We start from the raw sequence: 27,916 nt of genomic DNA on the forward strand, positions 1-27,916 counted from the left end.
CCTAAGGATTTTGGACTTGTCAGCCCCCATAATCGCATGAGCCAATTTCTTAAAATAAATCTCTCTTTCTCTTGATGCGTGTATGTGTGCGTGCACACACATATACATGTATCCTATTGGTTCTGTTTCTCTGGAGAACATTAATATGGATAACCTCTTCATGATACGTCTGAACCCAAAGTAAGAATATAAGCTGTTTCAAACACTAATGATCTGTAAGACTCTGAACCCAGGTAGTGTGGGTGTCTTTGACTTCTCTTAATGGCTGAGATGAGAAAGGTATCACTGGTTATTTCAGAAATTTCCAACTCAAGCACCAAGGCCTTTGAATAGTTTCTGACCTATGCATCTTTGAAGAAACTACTGAGATGACCACTCCTCCAAGAAACCTCTCTCATCCCAGCTTCAGAGAGTTGGTAGCTTTCCCCTCAACCATCCTCTGTGCCCTATTCTTCTTATAATGTATTTTGTGCTATGTGGTATAGACTACTAGTTCTCCCCTCTGTAGTAATAGGATCTCTGATTTTTAGCTGGGGACGTGGCAACCCAGGATAGGAACTACACTTCCTAGCCTTCCTTGCAGCTAGGTGAGGTGAATTGGGGAACGGAGGCCACACATGGTGAACAAGATAGCAGAAGCTTTGGTCCCCGAAAACTTAGGGCATCACATCAGCCCTGTACAGCCTACCTGGATTTTTCACATGACAGAGGAATAAACCTTTGTGTTATTTAAGCCATTTTTTATTTAGCTTTTTATTTGCAGCTGAACCTAACCTTAACTCATCTTTGCTTACATGTATGTCCCCAAAGTGAAGAAACCAGGCTTCTTCATCAACTAGTCCATAGCACTGTACGTGGAATATAGTGGTGCCAGGCAGGTGTCTATTGACTGGATGTATGAATAGAAGGACGGATGAATGAGGAACAACCTAGGGGAAAGCCCAAGGGGAGGTAGGAAGAAGACATTGTGCTAAGGGAGGGGTGCCTTCTACATAATGCAGTTTTAAGACAGCATTAATCTAAATTAATGAACATCTGCTTTATGCCAGGCACAGTATCTAGTGATGCTTTTGTAGTGGTGAAAAAGCCAAAAATCTCTCATCTCATAGAGGCTATTCTGGAAGGGGGAGACATAGTAGATAAATAATATCTGGTGGGCCTCAGGGCCGTGGTGAAAATAAAACTGCTTGTTGTAATGAACTACTTTAGACTGGGTGGCAAGGGAAGGTCACTGAGAAGGTAACATTTATGCTGAGACCTGCATGACAAAAAGAAGTGTAGATTAAGGGACATTGAGGCAAGAGGGGCATTTGAGACAGAGGAACAGCTAGTGCAGAGGCCCTGAAGAGGCACTGATGTGGCTTAGTTCAAAGAGGAAAAGGCAAGTGGGATTGTGGCGAGGGTGAGTGGGAAGAAATAGGCATGGTCTAGGGCCTGTGTACTTAGTAAGGAGGGAGTTGAGTGTTATTCCAAGAGTAATGGGCAGCCATAGAGCTTTTAAGCCAAGGGTTGACGTGTTCTGATTCACATTTTTGAAGAATCACTCTGGTTCCCATAAGGAAAATGAATCTTTGCAGGAAACCAATGATGTTTGGGTTATGTATGCTATCCAACAAACAACACCCAAAACTTAGGGCCTTAAAATAACCAGTTAGTCTGCTCACTATTTTATGGGTCAGGAAATCTGGGAAGGACTCAAACGGCTATTTTATCTCTGATTCACAAGCCATCAGCAACTGGAGCTGGACGATCTACTTCCAAGGTGGTTTCTTCGTGCACCTGTGATGCCCATGAAGATTCTCCCTGACCTTTCTCTTTCTCCTCATGTCTTCTTATCCTCTAGGGCCTGTCAGTGTGGTATGGGCTTCTCACAGCCTGCTGGTCTCAGGATCATTGTGCTTCTTACATGGAAGCTCATTTCTAAGAGAAATGAAGTAAGAGCTTCTAGTCATCGCCACAGTTGGAACTAGCACCACAGTGCATTGCTTCCTGGATATTCATTGGTTAAAGCAGTCAAAGAGCCCAACCAGATCCAAGAGGGTAGAATAAACCCCATCTATGCAGTAAGGTCACATTGCAGAAGCGACAAAGATTAATTATGTGGGGTGGAAGATATTACTCCAGCCACCTTTAGGGAATACAGTATGTCACAAGTGAAGTCATTTAAGTAATTCAGGGAAGAGATGATGATGGCTTAGCTTTGGATGTTTGCACTGGGCATGTGAAAGGGGTGGATTCCAAATATGTGAGCAGAATATCTGAGCGTCGTAAAGCACTAACAAATGCGTCTGGGTACTTGCTTAATTGAATTGCACTTTATAAGATTAGGTGGATAAGTGTTGCCCACCACCAATAAAGTTAAGTTACAAATAAATTTGTCCTATCCATAGGACACATACATCATTGTCATGCTTCACAATGCGCCTTGTTTTGAAGAATGAGTTATTTAGGGCAGGGATTTAATGAGGCCCAGATATCAGGCTATGCAGGAAGATGAAAGCATGGACCTATAGGCTGAGATCCAGGGATTGCCACATCCTATAACCATGAGTACTTCAGAGAGGAAGAAGGGTCAAATAACATTACGGTTTTCAAAGGCTTCCTGGAGATGAGTGCATTGTGCATTTGCCTACAGAAAGACCCAAGTAGCTTTCACTTCATACATTCAGTGGCTTGGGGAGATGAAGTTTTTAAGGTACGGAAGTCAGTGCACCAAAGAGAGCATATGAAAAAGAATATTTATGGTGGAAACAAAAGAGCTGGAAGCTATGGTTCCATTTTAAAACAGGAGAGATCCATCCAGACACTTGCCCAGAATCACCTAGTTAATTAATGGCAGAGCTGGTGCTAAAAGACTCCCAGTTCCAGTCTGGGATTCTTTCCCCTGCACCACCTGCCACCCTGCTCAGAACACAGCTTTGTTGTGTCCTGTGGTCCTACTGGACCCTTGCTATGGCTCCACTGACTTACAAATAGGATCCAGAGGGCAGGAGAAAAGACGGTGTACGAAGCAAGTCTAGTCTCTCTACTGGAAAAATCACTCTAAAATATACTTTGCTAATTTTGACTCTGTGGCATCTCTTTGTGGAGTGGATAACACATGTGTTTAAGTGAAAATCATCACAGTGAGACCACTTACGGTGCTAAATGTCCCAGAGACTATTTCTTAAAATTCACTGAATTCCTAAGATTCTGAGGTCACCCTATGACTCTCAGTTCTTACATCTCTATTAAAAAAGAAAAAAAAAAAAAAAACAAAAAAAAAAAAACAGCTCAAGACCACCAGGGTCTTTTGGATTGGAAAGTAAGAAGAACACAAATCTTTACTGTATGTGGAGGGGCACATGTATATTATGATGCATGTTTATATATGTAACTTCTGTTTCATATGTGCAAATGCCTGGTGTTGGATTTTGTTTTCTCAATACTTGAAGTAGGCAGAGCTCCACACTGCACCTAGATAAAGGTTCCATGTTCTAATTTGCATAATTTTATTCTCACCTACTTTGAATTTCTTTACTTTTTTTATAGCCAAATAAAATGGACATAATTTGTACCTATTTGTCTTCACTAATTGAGCACTAATTACCACTTTATGCAGCACTCTTATTGTATTTACTACAATAAGGTTAACGACCCAGAGATCCAGTATTTTCCCATGTCTGGTTTTGTTTCGCATTTGAGCTTATTTGTATACCTATTACATCCCTACGCTCTTAAAGGATCTATAAAATATTACTCCTTGATCTCTATGTAAGAAGCAATTTGCTGGGCTTTAGTGTTGGAGGAAAAGACCTCAGGATTGGTGCCTGGGAATGTGAAAATCTTTCCCGTGAATTTGGATGTCTGCTCAACAAGATTGCACCACAAAAACCTCACACTTTTATTGTTTCGCGTGTTACATTGCACTGTTAAGTTTAACTGCATCGGAGAAGGCACAGGTGGTGTTTAAGTTCCCAAATACCTTAAAATTTCAACGCCTCGGGCAAGAAACAGACAACTGGGTAGGCACAAGTTGTAATATTTCAGGCAAGACATTGCCAAAATCAGAAGAGCCTTTGCCCATACATTTTACCGTCACATTTCTATGAACCTTTATGCATTTCAGTAAGGCTTTTAAATAGATTCTTAGGCAGTGCTTTCCTGTAGGTCTTCATTAAGGCATTGATATTAAACTGTTTTGAAAAATCCTTTTTACAGGATCCCAAGAGTTGTCCCCCTTCTCTTTTAAAGCACTTTCTCGATACCTAAAAATTCAAGTACTTTCTTAACCAAGTGCAGACTGAAATATTTCACTATGGATTTGAACAGAAGCCAAGAGCGTCGATGAAAGGAAAACTTCGCTATAAAAGGTTTATTGTCAGTGCTTTCTAAAGAGGTAGATTCTTCTAAAACAGGCTACCAGCATTTTCACAAACATTGACGCAGCCTTCTCAACCTCTCCTAGACCTAAGATTGAGGTCCTTTTCTTTTAGGAATGCTCTGCATCTAGCCTTTGACCTTCTGGATAGCCAACTCTATCTAACTGCTCCCTCCTCCAGCAGCATAACGTATATTATAAAAAGGAAAGGGGGGATGGGGTAGCTCGGTCCTCACGCTATTGGAAAAGTACTTGAAATTCCTTGCATTCCTTTGCATTTAACAGCATGTTTACCTAATCACTGGCTTATTAGGATTAACACAAGTCATTGCTTCAAGCTCATTCAGTGAAAACAAACTGACTCCTATAGACTCCAAGACTTTTTTTCTGCTCCCAACTAAGAGTGGATCTTTCGGTAGTTCTCCTATGCTTTCAGAACAATATTGGGAAAATATAAAGTTATAAACAAGTGACCTTCTATAACACATTATCCAACCAGACTTAATCTTGCCCATGAATTTAGATATGGGCAGCCTGGGTTATGGACTGTTTCATTCAAGTTCCTCTCTTCTTCCAAGGTGACAAGCATAATAGCCTAGTAATTAAAATGATAAATGACCCTACTATACCCACCTTACAATGATGGAGTGATGGAGACCCTTAGGCTTTGAATTCTTATGAAAATAAAGCATTATTATTTTTTTTTTAATTTTTTTAATGTTTATTTATTTTTGAGAGAGAGAGAGTATGAGCGGGAGAGGGACAGAGAGACAGAGAGGGATACACAGAATCAGAAGCAGGATCCAGGCTCTGAGCTGCCAGCACAGAGCCCAACGTGGGGCTCAAACCCAGGAACCATGAGATCATGACCTGAGCCCAAGTCGGATGCTTATCCAACTGAGCCACCCAGGCGCCCCATAAAGCATTACTATTTAAATCACAAATTTAGCTTCAGATTCCTTGTGCTTCCTAGGATGCCTAAGTGTTCAACATGTTTTAAAAACAGATTACTTTACATGCAGAGATTTTTCTCAACTGAAGATAAAAGCAGTCATTGTCTTCTTTTTGTAGGTTAGTTCCCTGCTCTTATCCCAAGCTCCTAGAACAGTTCCTGGCACAAAGTAGGCACTCAAGTAGTCCTGGTTGAATAACTGAAAGAATGCATAATACGCTAAGCTTTTGCCAATGACTTTGGATAGTCTCTGAAAATATCGAATACCACACACTCAGATATTAGGTAAATATTTCTTTATTAAATGATTAATTCCATAAATAAATTCTTTTCACTGAATATAAAATTAAAATCATTTACAAATTATTCCAGTATTACATTTCCCTTCCCTCCCCAAAAGCTACATTTCGATAAATAAAAACATTCAGTCTTAAAACACCTGATTTCTGTTTGCAGTTTAGAGTGCAGATAGCTGCCTCTCACGGTCACTCACAGAGTGTCCCCTTCAGGAAGGGATGGCACCCCCTCCCATTTACTTCTTTCAAAAGATGAAGACTTTAACTGATCAACTAATCTTTTTTTTTTTTTTAACAATTGTAGAACCAAAAGGAAAAAAAGCCTAGAGAAAAATATGCTTACCAAATAATTTACAAACAGAAAACAGAACGTCATCAACAGCACAAGCTCCAAAATGAAGCAGTAACGTGGGCTCCAATATTATGAAGCGAAGTATTCTCCCATCGTGGCTGCATTAGTGTCCGTCCATCTGCACCAGCACACCTGGCAGTTTCAAAATACCTTAATACTACTCAAGAATGAGCAATGCATCCCTTCTACAATGAGTCCCTCACCCCCACCGCCCCCACCCATATCTCTGTGATTCTGGCACTCTTCTCCCCCCTCGTTTGTTCACCCTCGCGCTGGAAACCCAGGTGGCATTTAGTCCCTAAATTTGTGAATGTCATTGAACAGCCTGTAGAAGGGAAACACCGCCTCGTTGGCATGCGGACAGTTGTAGTTGCACTTGCAGGACTGGATCATCATGACGTTCTTGGAAAACGTCTCCCCATCTTCGCAACGGAAGCGCATCTTCACAGTCCTGGTCTGCTGGGGCGTGCAGCAGCGGCCGTCCACGCACGAGCCGCAATACTTGGGCCGGTATTTCTTCACACTCGAACATCCAGCATAAGTAAACCTGACTGGTTCGGGGGATTTCTTGGTCTTGCTGCATTTCTTGCCCTTCTGTAAGAAAGAGGAAAGAAGGAGAGTTAGGAACAGTGTTTCTCTGTCTTGGAAGAGAGGGTCACATCTCGCCCAGCTGCCAGGCAACAGTCTCCAACAAGCACCACGGGAACTTACTTTCAGGCTGCTGTACATCTGCTGTCCACAAGGCCGCACTTCACAAATCCGGGTTTCCTTCACCAGACGGCATTCAAGGTTGTCATTGGTAACTCGTGTGGAGATACCAGTTCCACAGGTCTTGGAGCACTGGGACCATGAAGTTGTTTGAACGATACATTTCTGGCCGTGTAAAGAAGGGTTGTATAGGATTCGAGGTTCCATTCCAAACGCTAGAGACAAACAAGAGGGAAAATTTCTCAGAGGCATAATGACACCAACAGACTCAAGGAGTCGTTTCTACAAAGCTTCAAACTAGGAATGAATGTATTTCAGTACAAGGTCTTTCAGGCTGTCTCAACTTACCTGGGAGCCGCTTCAGGGAGCCGCCTTTTCCAACCGCAATTAATTCATTGTTCCTGGTTAACTCCACCTCCGAGGCATCAAATGCCAGCCCCTTGCCCAGGAGGCCATCCCGGTCGTCCGCGGGGTCCTTGGCACCATCCTCATCACAGACCCACTCCTCACAGCACTGCCCGGTAACTTTGACTAGCCGGGGGTTGGGACAGCCCAAGTTGGGGAGAGAGAGTTCTTGGGGACACAGAGGAATGCAGCCCACAGCGCCGTCGATACATGTGCACTGATGTTTACAGTTGGGCTGGAAACTTTCCCCATTCTGGTAGATTCTGGAGTTATATTCACAGGGTCTGCCCTCTGATTGAGCTGCAAAGAGCACCGAAAGAGAAAGGGAAAAGAGGATAAAGTTAAGATTCCCAACCACGGCCTGAAACTCATACATATTTTCTGCTGTTAGATTCAATTTATGGTAAAGTTCCCTACAATTCCTCGGGGACTCCAGACCAGAACAATAAGTTAGTCAGGAATCACTTTTCCGTATGCGCTTTTCGTTGGGCCCAGACACACTGAATTGCATTCCAGACTGCTGAAATCATGTGCCTTTCTGCCAAGCTACCAACAACAAAGCATCACCATACATGGTCTCAAAATTACTAAACTTCTGGACTACGGGGACTATTATTTTTTTAAAGGGGCCAAACCACAAGCATCTTACCTCTGCAGATCCCCTTCGGAGCGGTGGAACTGGCGCCGAAATTGCATTCCAGCCCCTTGGTGTGGTCGCAGGGCTGCATTTTGCTGCAGTCCTCGTTGAGCTGCTTGGCGCAGACCTTACAGCAGCCGCAGCCGTCCCGGACCAGCCCGACTCCCGGGGCGCACTTGGGCGCCTCCTGGGGGCAGTGGCAGGCGGTAGGGCAGGTGGAGAGCGCCTGGAGGGGGGTGGGGGGACAAGGCACGCGTGAGACTCGGCGCGGTTAGCAGACGAGCCCAGAGAAGGGAGGGTTCCTCCGACCCTGTCCGCAGGGGGTCTCTGATCCCGTCCAACCCGGCCACCCTTGGCGGCTGCGGCTGCCAGCAGGCCCCCCGACGCGTCTCCAGGGGGGGCTTGAAGAAAGAGCTAACCCGAAACGCCCCCGAACTTTTTAGTTTAGTTTTCTCTGCGGGGAGCAATCTGGGGAAAGGGGAAGGGCCTGGAAGAGCGGATGGGGAAGCGGAGGCAAAAGAACTCACCAGCCTGGCCAAGTGGAGAAGGGTGACGGCGAAGGCGAGCGTCCTGGCGGTGCGGGAGCTCATTGTGGCGCGCAGGAGTCCGGACGAGCGCGGAAGCAAAGACGCCGATACACGGGTGCGCAGCAGTCGAGGTCTGGTGCGTGGATCCGGGAGACAGGACAGGCTCCGGTCCGTGCGGCGGGGTGGCGGGCCCGGTGGCAGGAGGGCGAGGGCTGGGGCGGCGAGCGGGCTGCAAGCGTCCTTCTCTTGAGGTCCTTCCCGAGGAGGCGCGAAGGGCGCGGGTGCTGCTCGGGGGCGCTCTCGCTCGCGGTCTGCCCAAGCGTCCAGAGCCCGCCTTTTATACGGGCCGGCCGCGGCGCCGCGTGTTGCAGTGACGTCGGCTCTGTCTGCGCGTTCCAGAATTCTCAAACATCTCAGGAATGCTGGTTGGCGCGGGCTGCTGCCAAGCGCCTCCCCTGGCTCCGTTGCACCTTTTTTTTTTTTTTTTTTTTTTTTTTTTGTCCTGGACCCGTCTAGAAAACAATCTACCGTTTTTTCCACTTTAAATAATGACTTTGATTGGGAGGGCTCTTTCTGGCGTGATGGTGGTGATGGTGGTGGAAGGGGCAAGGGGGGGCGAGTTCAAAACTTTGCCTGGACTGGGAGGGTGGGAGGACCTGGGAGGGAGGAACAAAAGTGGTTTTGTTTGGTGATGCCGAGTTGACCGGGCAGCCTTGGAAGCCCTCACCCGGGAAGGCAGCGAGCTGTTTGCTTGTTTACAAAGAAGGTGAGAGTCAAGTTATCTATGGAGAGGCGAACGGGGAGGGGGAGTGTGTCTGTGAGCCTGGAGTCTATTTGTGGATTTCATAGAGGCATGCTCGAATCAAGTCCCAGCTTTGGTATGGTGTTTATTAGCCAAGTTAAGTGTATTGCAAATTAATACCCGCAGTGGCATTTATGAATGAGAGGGGGGAAAAATCAGCTTCCCCCACCGTCTGGCAGATTCCCAGGCAGAGGTCTTCCCCCTTCCGCCCCCCCTCCCTTTTTTGGTATGTCATACTTGTTTGTTTTTGGAGGTTCCCACTTTAGTTCCAGCCCACTGCCTGGGTTGGAAGTCCGAGAGGAAACAAACGCAGGGAGTTCTCCGGGAGGCTGACTTCTACTTCCTCACGGATGCGGGAGACAGGGTAAGCCCTTCCAGCCTCCCTCCCCGGTCGGGAGGCGTTGCTAACTAAGCAGCCAGCCAAAAGCAGAGGGGACCACCTTGCAGTAATTTGTCCTGAGATCATCACCTGTATATACTGCAATGCCAAACCAGATTCCAGCACCATTGGGCCCAATGGGTCTAAAGCTAAAAGTTTTGTGGGGTTTTTAACACTTTTCCTTGGGACCACTTAGAAGCCTCCCATTTCAAATGGATTGCAATGCTTTTCTAGCCAAGTACCGAGGAATATGAGATTTTTGGATATACTGTTCTGTAATAAAACTGTTAGCAGAATTTAAGATCCTGTTTTACCTGCAACACATGCCGTAGAAGACCCCCACACTGTTTGCTTTAACATTATCAGTATCATTAGTGTTACTGATAAATTCTCCCTCAAAGTTTCAAAAACTATATTCTTGTGCAATTTTAATAAAAACACAAAGTAATTATGCCAGTCTTTTATATGTGCTCTAGAACTTTTCGTCCTTTCTAATGTGTTAGGGCTGTTCTTCACAATTTAGCAGTCTTGCTTAAGAAGTCCCTCAGTGCCAACTTTTCTGTGAATTACTCTGATAAGTACAATGAGAAGCTATTGCAATGAAAACATTATCCAATAAAGAGAACTGTGGCAGGAAAGAGTTAAGTTTCATTCATTCAGAAGTGCCCTTTCATAAGTCTAAGAGGCTTTGGCTTGTGGGAGTAGGATCTCTAAGGCTTTGTTGGAGGGTTTGGGGTGCGTGGCTTACTTTTCAGGACTTGTCAGGTGTTATGCAAATAAAGAGGAAAATCTGGGCCCTACTTGGTACTCAAGACAGCCCATCCATTATTACTTAGAAAACGTTTTTTTCCTGCGTTAAAGCTTCATTATCGTTTCCCTCTTAATGAAGTGACTGGGGATGGGGGTGAGTAGGCGCAGTACAGGGTGGGAGGAGGTCGTGGGGAGAGAATGGAGAGGAGTGTTCCTGGCTTCTGTTGTGGAGTCTTTTCTATTTGACTTCATGGTTGTAAGTATTTCCAGATGGTGAATCAGACACCAGACGTAACAATATTTCCATATTTGGGTATAGCAGTAGCCTGCGTTTTTAACATTTTTCTGCCTCTGTTATCCAACCACAAAGCATTCTTGACAGCTTCAAATGTTGTTAAATATAGACTTAACTTCTGTTCCCAGAGCAGGAAATTCTTTGGAATTCCTTGTTTTTCACGCAATCTGTCTATCATGATTTAAAATAAAATTACAATGGATGATCCAACTGGCCAGTGTATATACCTTGCTTGCTCCTTTATTGAGGGGGACGGGAGATATGCAAAGAGATTCAGTCTGCTGCACAGCTTTGAAACACAGGCCATTCCAGAGATTCCTTTAAAAATCAGATTAAAGTTTTCTAACAAGGGTGTGTGGGTTTGTGTCTGGGCTTCAGTTGGGGAATCTTGGAGGATGAGTTTGCCCTGGAGGAGAAACTTAGAGAACCTTACCATCAGCCGCCCATTTAAAGCTGCCAGTATGTTGGGGTGGGGGGGTGGGGGTGGGGGGGAGCTGGAGCAAACCGGGCCAGGAGGTGGGGGAGAGGGAGAGACTGGAGCAACCTATGTGCACAGCCTTTCCATATACTGCGTCCTGGTGCGCCTGCTAGTAAACGACGGCATCGGACCAGAGGAACAGCAGCTCCTCACGTCCGGCTTCAGGACGGTCCAGAAACCCCAGACGTCCCGTCGCCTTCTCGCCTTCTTCGCTCAGGGCTGCAGATCAGTTCACGTTGACAGATTAGAGGAAAATGTGCAAATGTTTATGGGTAAGTGTCTTCGGATGCTAATTCTGCATGTTTCTTTTGCTCTTTTTCCTCACTCCCTCCCTGCATGCGCGCCCCATGATGGAATAACGGGCCGCCTTGTTTCCTTGTGCTGCAAGGCACAGAGAAGGAGCTGCTTGTTGTCTTCAGCAGCTCCCAGGTTTGAGCTGAGTGATGGGGACATCTCTCACTCGCTGCTGCCAGGGAATTTTAGGTCACCAAAAGAAGGGCTCACTGTCTGGCGGCAACTGAGAATAAGAATCACCCTAAAACTGACGAGTCCAGTTTCCTAGCCCTAGACCAGTGGTTCTCAAACTTTGGCGTGTCTCAGAATCACCTGGTGGACTGATTAAAAAACTGATTGCTGGGCCCTACCCCAGAATTTCTTATTAGCTACATTTCTAACAAGTACGCAGGTGATGCTGCGGCTGGTGGTCCTGAGAACCACAGCCTTGGACGGTTAGGAGTGCTTCTAATAGCCGTGTGCATGTGCGTGCGTGTGCCCTCGTAGTCAGGTGCTCTCGCCCGCACACCCAGGCTCACAACTTACACCTGTTACAGCCACTTGAATGAACAGAACAATTTGTGGTGACGACGAAAGGCCGGCTTTAAGGTGGCGCCGCCGGGCCATCCCTTCCACCCCGCCGCGTTCCCCCACCCCCACCCTGGGGAGTGATGGCAGGGAGCGCCACAGGTAATCCGGCTGACCGCGGGAACTGGACGGCTGGCGCGCGGGGAGGGCCTCGGCTGCCCCGGGGGACCGCTGCGGAGACCGGGTGCAGGGTCCACGCGGCTGGGGGACCCGGGCTGGGGCGGTCCGCGCACCAGGCCGCTCGATGCCCACCGCCCCCTGCCGGCTGCCCGGCCCGCGCGCCCTGAGTCGCCGCGAAGGGCAGGACTCGAGGTTTCCGGCGCGCGCCGCCGCAGGACGTTTCCAGCCCCGGCCCATATTTGGTGAAAGTCTTTCAGGACTCCGTCATCCAGCTCCGGGGGGCGGCGGCGGCGGCACTGGGAGCGGGTCCGGCGACGGCGCGGCCGCCGCGCTGCTGCTGAGTGCCTGGGCCTCCGGCCGCGGGGCCTCAGGCGCGGCGGGCGCGGGATCGAGCGCGCGCGGGAGACCGCCGCGGCCCAGGCCCAGCCCCAGCCCGCACCCCGGCGAGGGCCGAGGCCCAGCCCGCGCTGCGTGGGAGGCTGGCGCAGAGGGCGCCGCGGCCGGATTATGTCACTTTTCCCGTCCACCCCACTGTTGACTCTTCCTCCCAGCGGGGCAGCGAGTTGCTGCGTTGTGCCAGACTTAGAGGGTACGCCCAGGCGCGGGGGTGTGGGCGTGTGTGTCAGAGGGTGGCGTTTGCTCAGGCTTCGAGCCCACCCGAGAGCAGAGACGTGGAATCGACTCTGGAGAGAAGTCCCAAAGGCTTGGGTCCTATTATCTCTAGAAAGGAGAGTAGCTAGAGCTCGCCTCTCGGTTTCTTTGGGTCTTCCACAGCCCCTTCCTCTCTTCCTCGTCAGTAAATTCCTAGGCGGAGGGTTGGGGGTGGGGTGGGGGCGGATCCCTGGAGGGGAAGTCCTGGCTCTGCGGTCCACTAGCCTGCAGCCTTCGGTAAGCTGTCCATCCTTTGTAGACCTGTATACTGTAGATCAGTATAAATTGGGAAAGGAGACCAGTAGGTGGTAGAACGGGAGCAACCCCTTTCAGAGCTAAATCTCTTGCCATTCTCTCCTAATAATGACAGAAGCAAACAGTACCACTCTAAGGCACCGTTTTGAATGACTCCTGTATGTTGACTCATTTAATTCACCAGTGCCCCATTGAAGCAGATCTTCTTGTAAACACCATTTTCTCTCTAAAGAAATGGAGGCACAGAAGGTAAGTGACTCACTAAGACACTCACCTGGGAGGTAGCAGAATTGGACCCAGGCGTCTTGGTTCCAACAAGCCTTGTACTTAAACATTGTGCATACTGCCTGTTCCCCATCACTTCCTTCAGGCATTCAGGCCTGTCCCCTTTCCTAGAACTTTACCTTTATTTAACTCTATCACAACTTACCCAGATATTCCAGGATAAATGCATCGAATAGAAAAATAGTTGATAAATTAACTGAAGCGATGGTAACCTCTGAGGAGAAGAGGGGAAGGGGTGTTGCATTTTAATAGGAGAAGTTTAATGCACATACGTTCATGTAGTATGCTTTTAAGCACCTTGGCAGGCTAGGGAAAGACATCTAGGACCTTTGGGGTTCTTCTGATATCTCACAAGCCACATTGATCAAGGAGTCTCAATGTCTGGAACAAGGCTTTAGCTAGTAGAAATTGCATTTGTCACAGACATAAAGTTTTCAAGGTCACTTACTTGATTGTTCATCAGTCTGAGTGTTCCTTATGGGCTGAATATGCTATGAACCTGTTTTTTGCATTATACATCATGAGTATATTTATCTATATATCTGAGGACAAATTGTTTATTCCCATTGAACCCTGGATTTATTCAGAGCTCATGATGTGTCATGGCACTGTGGTAGGAATTAGTGACATCAAAAAGAACACTTTAACATTGATGTTCCCCTGGAGGATTCTGCAGTCTGTTGCTGAAGTAGGTACAAAGTACTGTGTGGACACGTCTCTGGGTGGGGAGTGAGGGTGGAAATACTTGGAGTCTGAAAGGATGAGCAAGAATCTGTATCTGTGCTGCCGAAGTGAGCACAAGATGAGCAAGAATCTGAAGGACATTTGAGACAGAGGGAACAGGGTCTTGACCATGCAAGACGATGGTACACCTAGTGTGTCTGGACTACAGGATTCCTTTGGGGAACTGGCAGCAGGTCTGCTGGGACCTTCTACAAATGGCCTTACTTGTTATAACACTGGGACTCTGGCAGTCAGGAGCCATGTGAGGCTTTGCCTTGGTTTCATCATCTATAATATAATGGGGTTGCCCTAGCTCAGGGTGTGTGCACTAAAGGGCTCACAGGGATCAGCCAGGTAAAAAATGATGTTTCGGGGATTTGTGGTAGCTGATACTTGGCCTCAGCATCGAGGAACCATGGTGATAGTGGGGACCAACCATGGGGGTGCTGAGAAATTGATAGGTGAAAATGTAGGTCCAGTGTTTGCCCATTTTCTCATTTTTTAAAGGGTACCAGGGATCTGGATTTTTCTGTAAAGTCCTTTAATTTTTTACATGTTGGCAATTAATTAAAACAGTTAATCTAAGTTAAAACTCCATCTAAGTTAATCCTAGGCAAATCAAGGAAGGCAATGTCTGGGCCCTGCCAGTTGTGGTCTCTAGGATGAATGACCCTAGGGCCTGTCCTGCTCCAGCATTCTGTTACCCCCAGCCATTCAAAAAAAACATCAAATAATAGCACCCTGGGCTCCATTAATTGTTAGATTGACTGGACTTTCATTTACTTAAAAAATAAGGGCTGCCACTTAACTCAGTTGTAGGAGTTTACACTTTATCAACAAAATTGGAATGTGTCTTTTTCTTATTTTCTACTTTACTCCCAAACACTAGTGGGTCTCCCTTTCTTCTCCCCCTGAGTTTATGTTGTAAGCCGCTGGCATTGCCTTGGCAGCATAATAGGAAACACTTTTTTTTTTTTTAGGGCATCTGTATCCAATGGGAACTATATCTGTTTATTTCTTCCACCTGGCGTCTGTCCACAGGAAGCCAGGCATTTCTAACCCCCTTACCTTACAGAACTTATTTTGTGGTAACACAGAAACATTTTGTTGGAACGGACTAGAAGGCACCTCTCCCACTCCACCCTGCAACCCATCTTCTAAACATGATTGAGCAATATGATATGTATTATAAATCACTACCAAATGGCTCCAGATTTAGGTGATTAAGAATTAACCTTCTCCTCTTGTGTTTTATTTCCAGAGATAACCGGTCTCCTAATTACCCACTTAAAACCACACATACCACATTCAGAATTTAGAAAAGGTTTGATTTGGGCACAGTACTTGAGCACACAGATAGATCCTACAGAGAAATTGAAGCAATTTATTCTTGCCAACTTTTTGCAGGTCCGAAGATTAAATGAAAAGGAGCATTCTGGCTGTGGGGCTGATTATGTGAAATAAGACGTAAGACATGTTTAATGCTCAGCAGGATGCTTGGCACATAGTAAGTGCCTAATAAATTCCAATTACTGCTACTGCTAAGCCCCATCATTACCTTCACTTTTACTACAATTAGCATAGAATGAGCTAGTCTTATTCTCTAGAGAATATTCTGCATTCTTTGAACTAGATGAACTCAAGCTGTAAAAACATTTGATAAGTGGTATATAGATGAAGTGATTTAAAAAAACCCATGCAGCCCAGTTTTCTGGCTTGCACTGGAGCCCCAGTGACCATTTAAGAAAGCGCCCAGGCTTTGCCTATCATGGAATTGCAAATTTGCCTACAGGCAATAGTGAGCTGAGGGGCTTTTTGCCTTGGTTTCCTCTCCTATAAAAAATAATGGGATTGCCCCAGCTCAGGAATCGTGCACTCAAGTGGTCCAGGGACCAGCCAGATACAAAACACCATGCCTGAGGAGTAATGCCAGCTGACACTTGGCCTCAGCATACAGGAGCCATGGGGATAGTTATACCTATGGGGTCTGGGTTTTACCTGCCAAAGACTAGGGAATTGATACATATAGCTGAGTTAGTGATTTTATCTAATGTTTATAACCTTGTTGGCTATGGTATTCCATCTTAGGTCCGTTTAAATGATGAGAAAACTGAGGCTTAGCTAGAGTCAGTAACTGGTGCAAGGGCACAGAGCTATCGAGGGAGAGCAGAGTGTCTGTTTCTAAAGGCTTTTCTTTTGAGGGAGAACATGGGGTTTGCCTTCTGTGAAACCCACCTAAAAGTGTAGAAACTTGCCCTCAACTTCTTGACTTCCCATTAACAACTGACTGTGGTTGTTACTTAAATGTATTTCTTTTCTTTTCTTTTCTTTTTAATGTTTATTTCTGAGACAGAGAGAGACAGAGCATGAGTGGGGGAGGGGCAGAGAGAGGGAGACAGAATCTGAAACAGGCTCCAGGCTCTGAGCTGTCAGCACAGAGCCCGACATGGGGCTCAAACTCACAAACTGTGAGATCATGACCTGAGCCGAAGTCAGTCGCTCAACCGACTGAGCCACCCAGGCACCCCTTTAAATGTATTTCTAAGGGTGTCTTGGATTTATTTGGTTTTCAGTAATTGTGGGCCCCAGTTTCTTCATGAGAGTCTGGTGATGAATGAGTTAAACAATAAAAGAGGGTTCCCTCCACACAGAGCCCCTTGCCTAAGCTTGCTCCTATTTCCTCTGAAGAAAAAGAGATGTGTCAGGACAAAGGAGGAACTCAGAGATTGAGAGATATTTCTACTGTAACTTAGTCATCACCATCAGTTTTGTTACTGGAGGCAGACAGACCTGCTCCCGCTCACAACCATTGGTCACCCTCCAACAGTTACTAAGCACAGAGCCCTCCAGGCACCCACTGTGAACACCCTGTATCTCTGAGACTTGCACAAAGTGTCTCTCAGCTTTGGATGTGAGGGTGGGGTGGGGTGCCCAACATTATGACAATAAGTAAAAAGCAAAGAGCAATTTGAGGCTAGTCCTAGGCATTTAACAAAAAATCTTGAACCCCCTTTCCTTTGAGTAGGCTTTAGCTCTCAAAAAACAAAAACAAGACAAAACAACAAAAAAACCCACTGTTTTTAAACAATCTTTTTGGTAGTTTCTTTTTTTTTTCATTCTTTTAAAATTGAGATACAATTGACGTATGGCTTTATATTAGTTTCAGGTGTACAACATAAAGATTCAATATTTGTATATATTGGGAAATGATCACCACAACATATATGTATAGGTAACACCCACCAACACATATAGTTACAGTTTTCTTTCTTGTGAGGTGAGCTTGTAAGATCTCTCTTAGCAACTTTGAAATATACAACACGGTAGTATTAACTATAGTTACCATGCTGTACATGATATATCCAGGATTTATTTATTTTATAACTGGGTGTTTGTACCTTTGATCACTTAAACAGTCAGTTCTTAATGGACAAAGATAATATGTGTTCAGTGCTTGAATTTCTGAGACTCTGGGAAAGGCCACTGGGGAATTAGAAGGTGTAGAATATATACCGAAACACTGCAGATCCAAAAGATTGATAGTTCAGGTCAATCCTATAAATACGGTATGCATGCCAGAGTTTGTGCTAGGTGGCAATACAAAGAAGAAGAATATCTAGACTTTGTCATCATGGCTCTCACAGCCTGGGAGAGATGTGGATGTCTATGCAAATAATACAATACATTGATTGGGGCCTCTGGATGGCTCAGTGGGTTAAACGTCTGACTTCAGCTCAGGTCATGATCTCACAGTCTGTGAGTTCGAGCCCTGCATCAGTCTGTGTGCTGACAGCTCAGAGCCTGGAACCTGCTTAAGATTCTGTCTCCCTCTCTCTCTGTGCCCTTCCCTTGCTCATTCTCTCTCTCTCTCTCTCTCTCTCAAAAATCATAAACATTAAAAAAAGTAATACAATACAGTGATTGATGCTCTAGGTACAGTGCAACCAAACTCCTTTGGGGGTACAAACAAGGGATGTCTAATTTAGAGTCCCACCCTTTAAAGATGTGAGGACTTGTTCAGTCTGTAAATTTTGATGGCTGGGAGGGATCAGGCACAGTTATGCACAGGCACTAACATCCACATTCCCTTTCAAGCTGGCAATTGCAGAAAACATGCACATCTTCGTGAGACATTAGCGAACACCTAAAAGTGGGAACCTGAAGATGAGCCTGTTAAAATGCATTGATTACAAACAAGAGCAACCCTTTGGGTGCTGTTGGATATTCTTATCACTATGGATCTTTTTTTCTGAGAGGGGAGGGAAGGGAACTGACACCTGACAGGAGCCAAATGCCTTAAAGGTTATCTCATTTAATGTTCAAGAAAATCCTCTAAGGTGAACATTTTAACATCGTTCTAAGCTTAGTAAGTGGGCGTTCAGAGAAGTTAAGTAACTTGCCCAAGATCAGACAGTTAGAATGTGACCAAACAAGCATTCTGACCCAGTCCTGTGTGACTCCAAAACCTGTACTGTTTCTACATTTCTGCTGCACTGTCCTGACTCCCTGAATTTCCATTCCCTGTGTGAGTGTTTGCTCCTTCTCTGTTTTCTTATATTATTACTACCTCCCCTTCATAGAGCCAGCCTTTCCCTTTCTCTTAGCACTTCCATGTTTATTGATGTTGAAGTCTTTGAGCCACTGGTGAGTCTAGCTTCTAAAAGGAGGTACAGACTAAAGTGAACGAGATCATTACCATCTTGTCGACATTAACACCACATCGTTAAAATCAGAGAGCAGCATGGTGACATTAACCTTCACTTACATTTGCTTCCCTGCTTAGCACTGTGTAGAATGATTTAGAGGTATGTGATTTCTCCTATCTGGGGACAGATGACAAGTTCCAAAGGATGTGTGTGGAGTTTAATGAGAAATAATGACGGAAGTATGATTTAGGGATTCTGTCTTTGAGAGACAGAGGGAGGTCACCTGCATGGCTCAGTGGGTTAAGTGTCTGACTTCAGCTCAGGTCATGATCTTGTGGTTTGGGAGTTTGAGCCCCGCTAAAAGCTCTGTGCTGACAGCTCAGAGCCTGGAGCCTGCTTCGTGTTCTGTGTGTGTCTCTCTCTCTGCCCCTCGCGGGCTCATGCTCTGTCTGTCTTGCTCTCTTAAAAAGAAACATTAAAAAAATTTTTTTAAAGACAGAAGGGAAGTGCCATGGCAAAGGCTGCAATACAGTGCAATACAGGCTCAATAAAGGCAAGATGGTAACAATAAAAGGTAACAGAAAGAACAAATACAAAGATAGTGGAAACTCAGAAGGAAGCTAGATGACTATATGAAGAAGGTCCTGGGCCAATACACTGAGGCATATTTGCGCACACACATTCACGTGCTCCTGTGTTGGGGAAGGTAAGGATGGGAGAGTTGAAATGAGAAAATCATAGTGAATTATGACATTCCCATGGATTCATTTTCTTTTCCTGTTACCACAATTAATCTGGATTTCATTCACCTTTCTTTCCTCTGGGCTTTCACCACCTTCTAGGTCATCTTTCTGCTATTTTGAATAGAGAAATGCTTTACTCTCAGTCCAGGAAAGGTGACCAGAAAGGACCTACTTTCACAGCTGGGCTGTTTGTTTGCAAGGGCTTCAACCCTGAAAGCGCGGGCCACAGAGGGAGGTAGGGATGAGGATGGGAATGGGGGCAAACTCAGGGAAGACTTCTGAAGTGGCATAAATGAGAATTGAGACAATTTCCACTTGAAGTCACCTCTCCACTTATGAATCATTAACCATCTGGAACCAAGTGCAGTTAATTTAGCACCACGCTGGAAAGCTTATAACGTGAACTACATTCCAGGGCCCGGGCATCCAGGTTTTAATCCTTTGTAAACGCCTCTCTTTTGGAACACAATTTGGTGTCAGTACATAGGAACTAAGAATTGTGCCAACTGGTGAGTCATCGCTCTCTGCTTTCTTCCAGAGCACTGTGGGAAAAGGATGGGCAGACTGGGTCAGATAAAACCCAGTCCCACCCAAACTCTCACTGAAGGCTGGAAACAAATCCATTTTTTAAATGTTTTTAAAATCTAATTGGACTCAGAAAAGAGATAATAAGCCTCTGTTCTTTGGTTTCAACTTGGATCTGAAGCCTTGTTTTGTTTTCTAAGTCTCTAGGCTATCACACTGGGTTATAACTTTTTTGTTTGTGCTTGCCTTTTAAAGGACATTTATTGGGGCAGTTGGGTGGCTCAGTCGGTTGAGCCTCTGACTCTTGATTTCAGCTCGGATCATGATCCCAGGGTCGTGGAATCCAGCCCCAAGTCGGGCTCTGTGTTGAGCGTGGAGCCTGCTTGGGATTCTCTCCCTCTCCCCTGCTTGTGCTCTAAATAAATAAATAAGCAAATAAATAAATAAATAAATGGACATTTATTAAATCATTAATGATCGATTGCACTGTGGTAGGTTTTGGGGATACAAAAGTGTGGTTCTTGACTTTGAGGACAATACAGGCTAGAGCCGTGAGGGCATGCCTAAATAATGTGTGTGTAAATACTATGTAATAAGTCTTTTCTTGAAGGTACAATGGGCACAATCTCTTCTGGATCTCTGTATGAACATGGACCCATACTAGGGATGAGGTTTTCTTATTGCACTGGACGGTGTTGCTCTTGGAATTTCCAGTGCTTCCTCTGCAAACTTGGAAGAACAAACTATATTTTTCTCTGCTTGAACTTAATTGACTATGCTTATGATATAGTATCAGCATAAGCCTTGGGAGTCCTCTAACACTCTCTCCTTAACAAAGGGTTGGATATTTTTGTCTTGAATACCTTTCCGCTTTTGGTTGGTAAGCTGTCCAGGTGTTTATAGCCTTTTGCGTAAACTTGTGTCTTCTGGTGTTCTAATGATAACAAGTGGATATGTAAATTAATTCTTGGCCTTGGCTGAAATGGTGCATGGTGAATCTAAAGATTTCTGTTACATAGTTTGAAACATAAGCCCAGTTCTTTGAAGCCTTTTTCCTAGGCAGTTGACCACAATGGGAGTGGACAAGAAGGGAGGGCATATTGGGTAAGAGGACTGTACTCCAGGATTCTATTACATTTGGTGACATTTTAGAAAACTGTTTAATTTGATTCCACTATTGTTTGTGACTTGCCATCTGGCATTATTTCCTTTCTTCTGTTTTCTTTGGCTTTAGTTTTCTCTTATTTGTCAAGTTTCTTAATGTGGAGGCTGAGGTCACTGATCTAAAGATTTTTTTTTTCTTTCTATTGTAAGCATTTAGCACTCTAGATTTCTCTCTAATCCCGCTTCAGCTGCATCCCACAAATTTTGATATGTTGTGCTGTTATTTTCATTCAGTTCAAAGGACTTTCTAATTTCCTTTTTGATTTCTTTTTGACTTCTGGGTTATTTAAAAGTGTTACCCAACTATTTGGATATTTTTCAAGTAATATTCTGTTACTTATTTTGAGTTTAGTTTAATTGTAGTCAGAAAATAAACTATGTATGACTTGAATGTTCTTAAATATTTTGAGACTAGTTTTTGGCCCAGAATATAGTCTGTCTTGAAAAGAATACCTATGCTGCTGTGGACAGAGTGTTCCGTAAATGTCAATTAGGTTATGTGGTGTGATAGTGATGTGCAAGTGTTCTATATTCACACTGATTTTTGTCTACCTACTCTTTGGGTAATTAAAAGAAGAGTATTGAAATCACCAACTGCAGTTATGGATTTTCTGTCAGTTTTTGTTTGATGTATTTTACACATCTGTTATTAGGTGCATAAACATTAAGGATTGCTAAATGCTCTTGATAAATTGACCCCTCTCTAATTATGAAATGACCTTCTGTGATAGTTAATTTTATGTATCAACTTGATTAAGCCATGGAGTTCCCAGATATTTGGTCAAACATTATTCTGGGTGTCTGTGAAGGTGTTTTTGGATATGAGTAACATTTGAATTGGTAGACTGAGTAAAGCAGATTGTTCTCCCCAGTGTGCGTGGGGTTCATCCAATCCCTTGAAGGCCTAAATAGGACCAAAGGCTGAGTAAGAAGAAATTCCTCCTACCTGAGTGCCTTTAAGCTGGGAATATCTTTTTTTTTTTTTTTCCCTGTCTTTGGACTTGAACTGAAACATCTGTTCTCCCTGGCTCTTGAGCCTGCTGGCCTTAGGAGCAGAACTCCACCATCAGCTCTCCTGGGGCTCCAGCTTGCCAACTGCAGATCTTGGGACTGGTCAGCCTCCATGCTCCTATGAGCCAATTTCTTATAATATACTTTATTATATATTTTATATACACTTCTTTTTTATACATATTTATGTAATGTATATTACAATTATTACATCTTCTATCTGTACCTATTTATATGTATATCTCCTCTTGGTTTGGTCTCTCTGGAGAACACTAATACATTCTCTTTGTCCCTAATAATATTCTTTGCTCTGAAATCTACTCCCAACTCCAGCCTTCTTTTCATTAGTTGTTAGCATGCTATATTTTTTCATCTCTTACTTTTAATCCATGTGTGTCTTTACATTTAAAGTGGGTTTCTTGTTTTGCTTGTTTATCCAATGTAGCAGGTATCTACCTTTTATTATTTTTTTTAATGTTTATTTCATTTTTGAGAGAGAGAGAGAGAGAGCGAGCGCTACTAGGGGAGGGGCAGAGAGAGAGGGAGACACGGAATCTGAAGCAGGCTCCAGGCTCAGAGCTGTCAGCACAGAGCCCAACGCGGGGCTCCAACCCATGAACTATGAGATCATGACCTGAGCCGAAGTCAGACACTTAACTGACTGTGCCACCAGGTGCCTCTGAGGTCTCTATCTTTTAATTGAGGTGTTTAGACCATTCACACTTAATGTGATTATTAATACAGTTGGGATTAATCTGTCATCTTGCTCTTCTCTACGTGTCCCATCTATTCTTTGTCTTTATTTTCAACTTTTTCTTCCTTTTTCAGACTAAATTTTTTAGATAATTCTACTTTACTCCTTTCATTGGCTTATGGGCTATAACTTTTTGTTTTATTTCAGTGGTTGCTTTTGGGATCATAGTATATGTTTTAAATTTATCACAGTCTACCTTCAAGTGATTTGATACTGTTTCGCATACAGCATAAGTACCTTATGACATTGCAGCAGTTCTCCCTGAAGCACTTCTTTTAATGTTTCTTGTGCAGGTGTGCTGGTGATCAAGTCTCTCAGCTTTTGTGTATCTAAAAAAGAAGTTGTTGAATTTTCATTTTCTTAGCTTTTTTATTTTGAAATAATGTCGACTCCAGGAAATTGCAAAAATAGTACTAGAGTGAGTCCCATGAACTTTTTACTGAGCTTTCTCCAATGGTGGCAGCTTATAACTGGAGTACAATAAAACCAGGAAATTGACATGAATACAGTACTGTTAACTAGACTACTGACCTTACTCAGTTTTTACCAGTTGTTTCATGTACTCATTTGTGTATTTTACCTTCATGTTTGAAAGTTATTTGTACTGGATATGGGACTTCTATGTTGGCAGTCTTTTCTTTCATTAAAAGATATCTCACTGCTGTGGCTTGTGTTGTTTCTGATGAGAAGTCTTCTGACATTCTTATCTTTATTCTTCTCTATGTAATGTATCATTGCTGTGGCTGCTTTTACGAATTTTCTGTTTATCACTAGTTTCAAGCAATTTGTAAGGTGCCTTGTGTAGTTTTCTTATGTTTCTTGTGCTTGGGTTTCTTGGATCTGTGCATTTATAATTTTCATTAAATTTGGAAAAATTTTTCAGCCATTATTTCCTCAAATATTTTTTTGGTGTCACCAAACCCCCCCTCTGCATTTAGGAGACTCCATATTACGTCACTTGAATTTTTTACCAGCTCAGTGGAAGTCTATTTTATTTTAGTCTTTTATTCCTCTGTGTGTTTCATTCTAGATATTTTTAATGCTATATGTCAAGTTTATTAATGTTTCCTGAAAGACATATAATCTGCTGTTAATCACATTTTTGTATTATTTTTACATTTATTGTATTTTTCATCTGAGACATTCTATTTTCAATTCTAGAAGCTTGATTTGGGTCTTTTAAAATATCTTCCACGTAGCTACATGGCATAGTTAACCTTTTTGTGACCTGACCTTGTTGAATATATGGGATGTAGTTGTAACTCTTTTAATGTTCTTCTCTATGAATTCTATCATTATGTGTCATTCCTGGGTCTGTTTCTACTGAATTATTTTTCTCTTCAACATAGATCCTATTTTCCTGCTTATTTGAAAGCCTGACAATTTTTGATTGGATGTTAGGCATTGTGAATTTTATCTTCTTGGATGCTAAATATATTTATATTCCTAAAAATATTCTTAGATTTTGTTCTAGACCATAGATTACTTGGAAACAATTGGATCCTTTCAAGTCTTATTTTTAAGCTTTGTTAGGGATGAGAGCTGCATTTAGGCTAGGCTGAATTTGTCTCCACCACTGAAGCTAACCCTTTCTGTGTACTTCAACTGATGTCCCCTGACAAGAAGTTTTTCACTCTAGCTGGTAAAAACAGAAAACTATTCCCAGTTCTATTTTTGTTCCAAGAATTGTTCCTTCCAGTCCTTTTAGGCAGTTCTTTCCCCAGCCTTGGAATAGTTTCCTCACCTGAATGCACCATTCAGTACTTGGTTGATGACACCAAGGCTGTGCTTTTCAGATCTCTGAGGCTTTCTCTGTGCAGCTCTTCCCTGTCCAGTGCTCTGCACTATATTCTCTAGACACTTTGGCTTCCCTACACACCTACCTCTGCCTGATCAACTCAGGGAGACTGCTGGACTCTGACTGGGTTCCCCTGCCAGTCTGGGTATTCTTTTTAGGCAGTTAGCTGGGTTGATTGTAGGTCTCATCTCTTATTTTCCCACTCTAAACAATCACTAGACTGTACTGGTTGATGTCCTATGTCTACAAAATGTTGTTTCATCATACATTTTGTCTAGTTTTATTATTTGTTGCAGGTAGTAAAGTAAATATGGCCATTGTTTCTCCATTTTAGCACAAAATGGAAGTTCTGCAACTGGAATTTTGCTGAAGAAACTTTATTGGTTCCCTAGGGCTGCTGTAACAGAGTATCATAAACTAGATGACTTAAAACAATATAAATTTATTCTCTCACAGTTCTGTAGGCTTGAAGTCCAAAACCAAGGGGTCAGCAGTGCCATGCTCCTTCCAAAGACTCTTCCTTGCCTCTTCTAGCTTTTGGTGGTTGGCTGCAATCCTCACTGTTCCTCAGCTTTAGATGCATAACCCCAATCTCTGCTTTCATCTTCACATGGCTTCTCCCCAGTGTGCCTATGTCTGTGTCCAAATTTCCTCTTCTTATAAAGGTACCAGTCATTGCATTAGGGTCCACCCTAATCCAGTATAATCTCATTTTAACTTGATTACATCTGTGTCTTAGTTCAGGGTGCTGTAACAGAATATCACAGACAGGGTAGCTTAAAAACAAACATTTATTAATCACAGTTCTGGAGGCTAGGAATTCCAAGGTGAAGGTCCCAAGAGACCCAGTGTCTGGTGAGAGCACCATTCCTGGTTTGCATATAACTGTCTTCACTGTATCCTCCCAGCAAAGAGAGCAGGAAGGTATTCATCTCTCATCTCTTCTTATAAGGGCACTGATCCCATTCATGAGGTCTCCACCTTTATGGCTTAGTTCCCTCCCATTGGCCCCATTTCCCAATATCACCCACATTGCAATCTAGGCTTCAACATGAATTTGTTGGGATGGGGGACATAAACATTCAAGAATTCAGTCCATAGCACTCTGTAATCACCCCACATCAAATAAGGTCACATTCACAGGTACCAGGAGCTAGCGTTTTAACATATCCTTTGCGGGGGACACAATTCAATCCATAACAGAAACATTTCTTCTTCTTCATTTATATATATATACATATACATATATATGTGTGTGTGTGTGTGTGTGTGTGTATACACATATATATGTATATATATTTTTTAATGATATATACACATATATATGTATATATATTTATATGTGTATATATCATTAAATTATATATATAATATTTATATTTATATATTTTTATATATACATATATATTTACATGTATATATACATATATATTTATATATATGTATATATACATATATGTGTATATATCATTAAATTATATATATAATATTTATATTTATATATTTTTATATATACATATATATTTACATGTATATATACATATATATTTATATATGTATATATACATTTTTTTTTTTTTAATGTTTGAGAGAGAGACAGACTGAGAGAGCATAAGCATGAGCAGAGCGGGAGGAGGGGGTGCAGGGAAGAGAGGGGGACACAGAATCCGAAGCAAGTTCCAGGCTCTGAGCTGTCAGCACAGAGCCCATCATGGGGCTGGAAATCATGAACCATGAGATCATGACCTGAGCTGAAGTTGGATGCTTAACTGACTGATCCACCCAGGTGCCCCAATATCTTTTTTGTTTTTTTTAAAGTAAGCTGTATGCCCAATGTGGGGCTTGAACTCACAACCCAAAGATCAAGAATCGCGTGCTGTACCAACTAAGCCAGCCAGGTGCCCCCTTCTTCATTTTTTAAAATGATATTTTAAATTTTATTAAGTTTTTTTAAATTTTTTAACATTTATTTATTTTTGAGAGACAGAAAGAGACAGAGCACAAGTAGGGGAGGGGCAGAGAGAGAGAGGGAGACACAGAATTCCAAGCAGGCTCCAGGCTCTTAGCTGTCAGCACAGAGCCCAACACGGGGCTTGGCTGGAACTCACAAACCGTGAGATCATGACCTGAGGCGAAGTTGGATGCTTAACTGACTGAGCCACCCAGGCACCCCCCCACCCTGTTCTTATTTTGATTAAAGCAAATTTTAGATAAAGATGATTGATCTTTGTGGAAAACTGTTAAAATACTCTGCATTGTTAGTTTATTTTTGGATGTCCTCAAGTATTTATGATAGTTTCTAAATCAACTCCATATTTATCTTTTCTTAAATATGATTTAATACAATGAAATTATTGCTTTAAAAATTCTAATATTGGCTTTAAAAAAAAAAAGAAAGAAAGTCATTATATATTTTTTGGCCTTCTGTTTCACCCTGAATCAAAGTGATTATTAGAGATTAAAAGGGTTCAAACTAGAAATTGTAGGAAGTCGCTGCTGTGATGTTATCTTAAAAGTAGCTTCTTGCTTGAGGATTAAAATGTGTAGTCAATTAAGTTTTCATTATCTGGAGGGATTAGAAGAAATGCTGTCAAATAGGCTCACCCTTGATTCCATTTACAACTTCTTTTTAAAGGAAATCCAGAAAGGAATCACTCACATACTCATCCAGTCTCTAATAAAGTTTAATTCCATGAGCTAATATCATCAATGACAGAACCATGATCAAAATTAGAACAGGACTTATAAAGGTCTACACTGTAAATGGACTTTCCTTAGGGTAATAATCAGTGTTTAATCCATGTGCCCATGGATCCATAGGTTTTCTGAAGTGGAAGGGAATTCTGAGATCTCCATCATCATGCTTAATATGTTATACTATTTTAATTGTCTATGTGACTTTCTCCCCCATAAGAACCTTGAGAGAACAAATACCTTGGTACTTAACACAGTGTAATGTACTAGGTTTTCAGTAATATTTGTTCAAGACAACAGGAAATAAGAAAGGAAGGACCAAACAAGTGAATGAATAAGGCCCAAAGAAGTTTAGCATCATGTCTATGGCCACATAAATAATGATAAGGTAGAACTAAAACTTGCTCTCCTGGTTCTCAAGCAGTTTTCTTTACAACATCTCCTGTATTTATTATCTCTTTGAATATTAGTTCTTTATCTGCATTTTACAAATTTTCATGAATAATAATAGATAGCACTCTTACAATACTTAATATCTTCCTGGTATTTTTCTTTTTCTTATTTTCTTTCTCTTCTTTTTTTTTTTTTAAGAGAGAGAGGGAGAGAGAGTGCAGTTGCACTCATGCACCTGCACTTGCACATAAGCAAACGGGGGAGAGGCAGAGGGTGAGGGAGGGCAAGAATCTTAAGCCAGCTCCATGCCCAGTGAAGAGTCCTACATGGGCTCCATTTCAAGACAGATTCT

The 27,916-nt window shown here is 43.1% G+C and overlaps 2 protein-coding genes across 13 annotated transcripts in view; one reads left to right on the forward strand and one right to left on the reverse strand.

Annotated features, from left to right (window-relative positions):
- Window positions 1-5,593: 5,593 nt before the first annotated feature.
- On the reverse strand, window positions 5,594-8,570 carry CCN1 (cellular communication network factor 1). Its single transcript, XM_060626378.3, has 5 exons — window positions 8,238-8,570; window positions 7,723-7,936; window positions 7,017-7,373; window positions 6,672-6,883; window positions 5,594-6,554 (listed from the first exon to the last, which is right to left on the reverse strand). Exons 1-5 carry the CDS (start codon window positions 8,298-8,300, stop codon window positions 6,252-6,254), a joined length of 1,149 nt encoding a protein of 382 aa, XP_060482361.1. The 5' UTR covers window positions 8,301-8,570; the 3' UTR covers window positions 5,594-6,251.
- A 297-nt stretch (window positions 8,571-8,867) lies between these two features.
- DDAH1 (dimethylarginine dimethylaminohydrolase 1) overlaps window positions 8,868-27,916 on the forward strand; it is a 242,429-nt gene continuing 223,380 nt past the window's right edge. For 6 of the 12 annotated variants that reach the window (XM_078451739.2, XM_078451740.2, XM_078451733.2 and 3 more), the window contains exons 1-2: window positions 9,020-9,403; window positions 11,055-11,213. The gene's annotated coding sequence lies outside the window, so the exon portion shown is untranslated. The other 6 variants (XM_078451734.2, XM_060626383.3, XM_078451735.2 and 3 more) reach the window with 6 other exon arrangements.

This window comes from Panthera onca, chromosome C1 (assembly GCF_046562875.1).
Source record: "Panthera onca isolate mPanOnc1 chromosome C1, mPanOnc1 haplotype 2, whole genome shotgun sequence".
NCBI classification, from domain to species: domain Eukaryota; kingdom Metazoa; phylum Chordata; class Mammalia; order Carnivora; family Felidae; genus Panthera; species Panthera onca.